The 1209-nt window shown below is 32.8% G+C and overlaps 1 protein-coding gene across 3 annotated transcripts in view; it reads left to right on the top strand.

Annotated features, from left to right (window-relative positions):
* Positions 1–1209, top strand: part of LOC119593515 (ABC transporter G family member 21-like) — a 27760-nt gene that overhangs the window by 23432 nt on the left and 3119 nt on the right. For all 3 annotated transcript variants that reach the window (XM_037942477.1, XM_037942475.1, XM_037942476.1), the window contains 4 exons: positions 121–226; positions 349–449; positions 654–815; positions 1106–1199. In XM_037942477.1, the coding sequence (XP_037798405.1) occupies positions 121–226; positions 349–449; positions 654–815; positions 1106–1199 (463 nt within the window). The remainder of the gene's footprint in view (positions 1–120; positions 227–348; positions 450–653; positions 816–1105; positions 1200–1209) is intronic.

Raw genomic sequence — 1209 nt, 5'->3', positions numbered from 1 at the left:
GTCTCATATATTTTCCTTACATGTTATTCATTTAATTTTTTGTGTTATATAAGATTGCTTTCTTTTCCTTTGGTAATATACTTGATAATTGTAAATTTGATTATTCATTTATTTCCACAGTACACTGCCCTCCTACGACTGCCAGACAGTATGCCATACCAGGAGAAAATGAATCATGTGAATAACATTCTGGACATCTTAGACCTTAAACGCTGTCAAAATACAAGTGAGTAAATATAAACCGTTGCTTGGCCAAATACAACAAATTTCTGGGTATACTTTTTTATAGAAAGATTAACAAGTTGAATAATTTTAATAGTTTACTCACTATGTAAACTCATCTTTCAGTTATTGGCAACATGCTAAAGAGAGGTCTTTCTGGTGGAGAAAAGAAGCGAGCAAATATTGCCTGTGAACTTCTTACCAATCCTTCCATTATGCTTCTGGATGTGAGTCTTTTTAATGATTTGAGTCTTAATTTTTGTCAAGTAAAAAGCAGCACACTATAGCACCTTTAAAAATATTCAGCAAAGGTGACTTGGAACAAGATTTTTTGTTTTAAATGCTGTTCAGAATTAAACATACCTACCTTCACGATGTGGTATATGTATCAGACATACATTAATTTTAAACACACCTTTCTCTTACTGCAGGAACCTACTTCTGGCCTAGATTCCAGCACAGCCTATAGTCTAATTACAACACTTAAACAGTTTGCTGAGAAAGAGAACAGGACAATTATTTTGACTCTTCATCAACCCTCTTCACAAATCTTTTACATGCTTGACAGCTTACTCCTCCTCTGCAATGGACAGGTAAATTATACGTTAGTTCTACCATTTGCCCATTCATTTAGATTTAATAGGATTATCAATGAAAGTTCTTGGTTATGGTGATGTGTATTTAAATTGGCCATATCTGATACATATTTTTACAATTGTATGCAAGAGTTTTATTCTTTAATACTCATTGATTTTTCTAAGTATTATATGATTTTGAGTATTATCTTCTCTTTTCGAAGTTAGAGAGCATAACTGCAATCAGCTTATACTATGTTACATGTTTTTCTGTGAGACAGTTCCTAATTACCATAATGTTTTGACAGAATGCATACTTTGGGGACACAAGAAAAGTCGTTGAACATTTTTCAAGAATAGGATTACCAATTTCTCCACACTACAACCCAGCAGACTTCATATGTAAGTTCTG

The sequence above is a fragment of the Penaeus monodon genome, chromosome 32 (genome assembly GCF_015228065.2).
Source record: "Penaeus monodon isolate SGIC_2016 chromosome 32, NSTDA_Pmon_1, whole genome shotgun sequence".
Taxonomy (NCBI): Eukaryota; Metazoa; Arthropoda; class Malacostraca; order Decapoda; family Penaeidae; genus Penaeus; species Penaeus monodon.
This window is presented reverse-complemented; position numbering and strand designations above follow the sequence as displayed.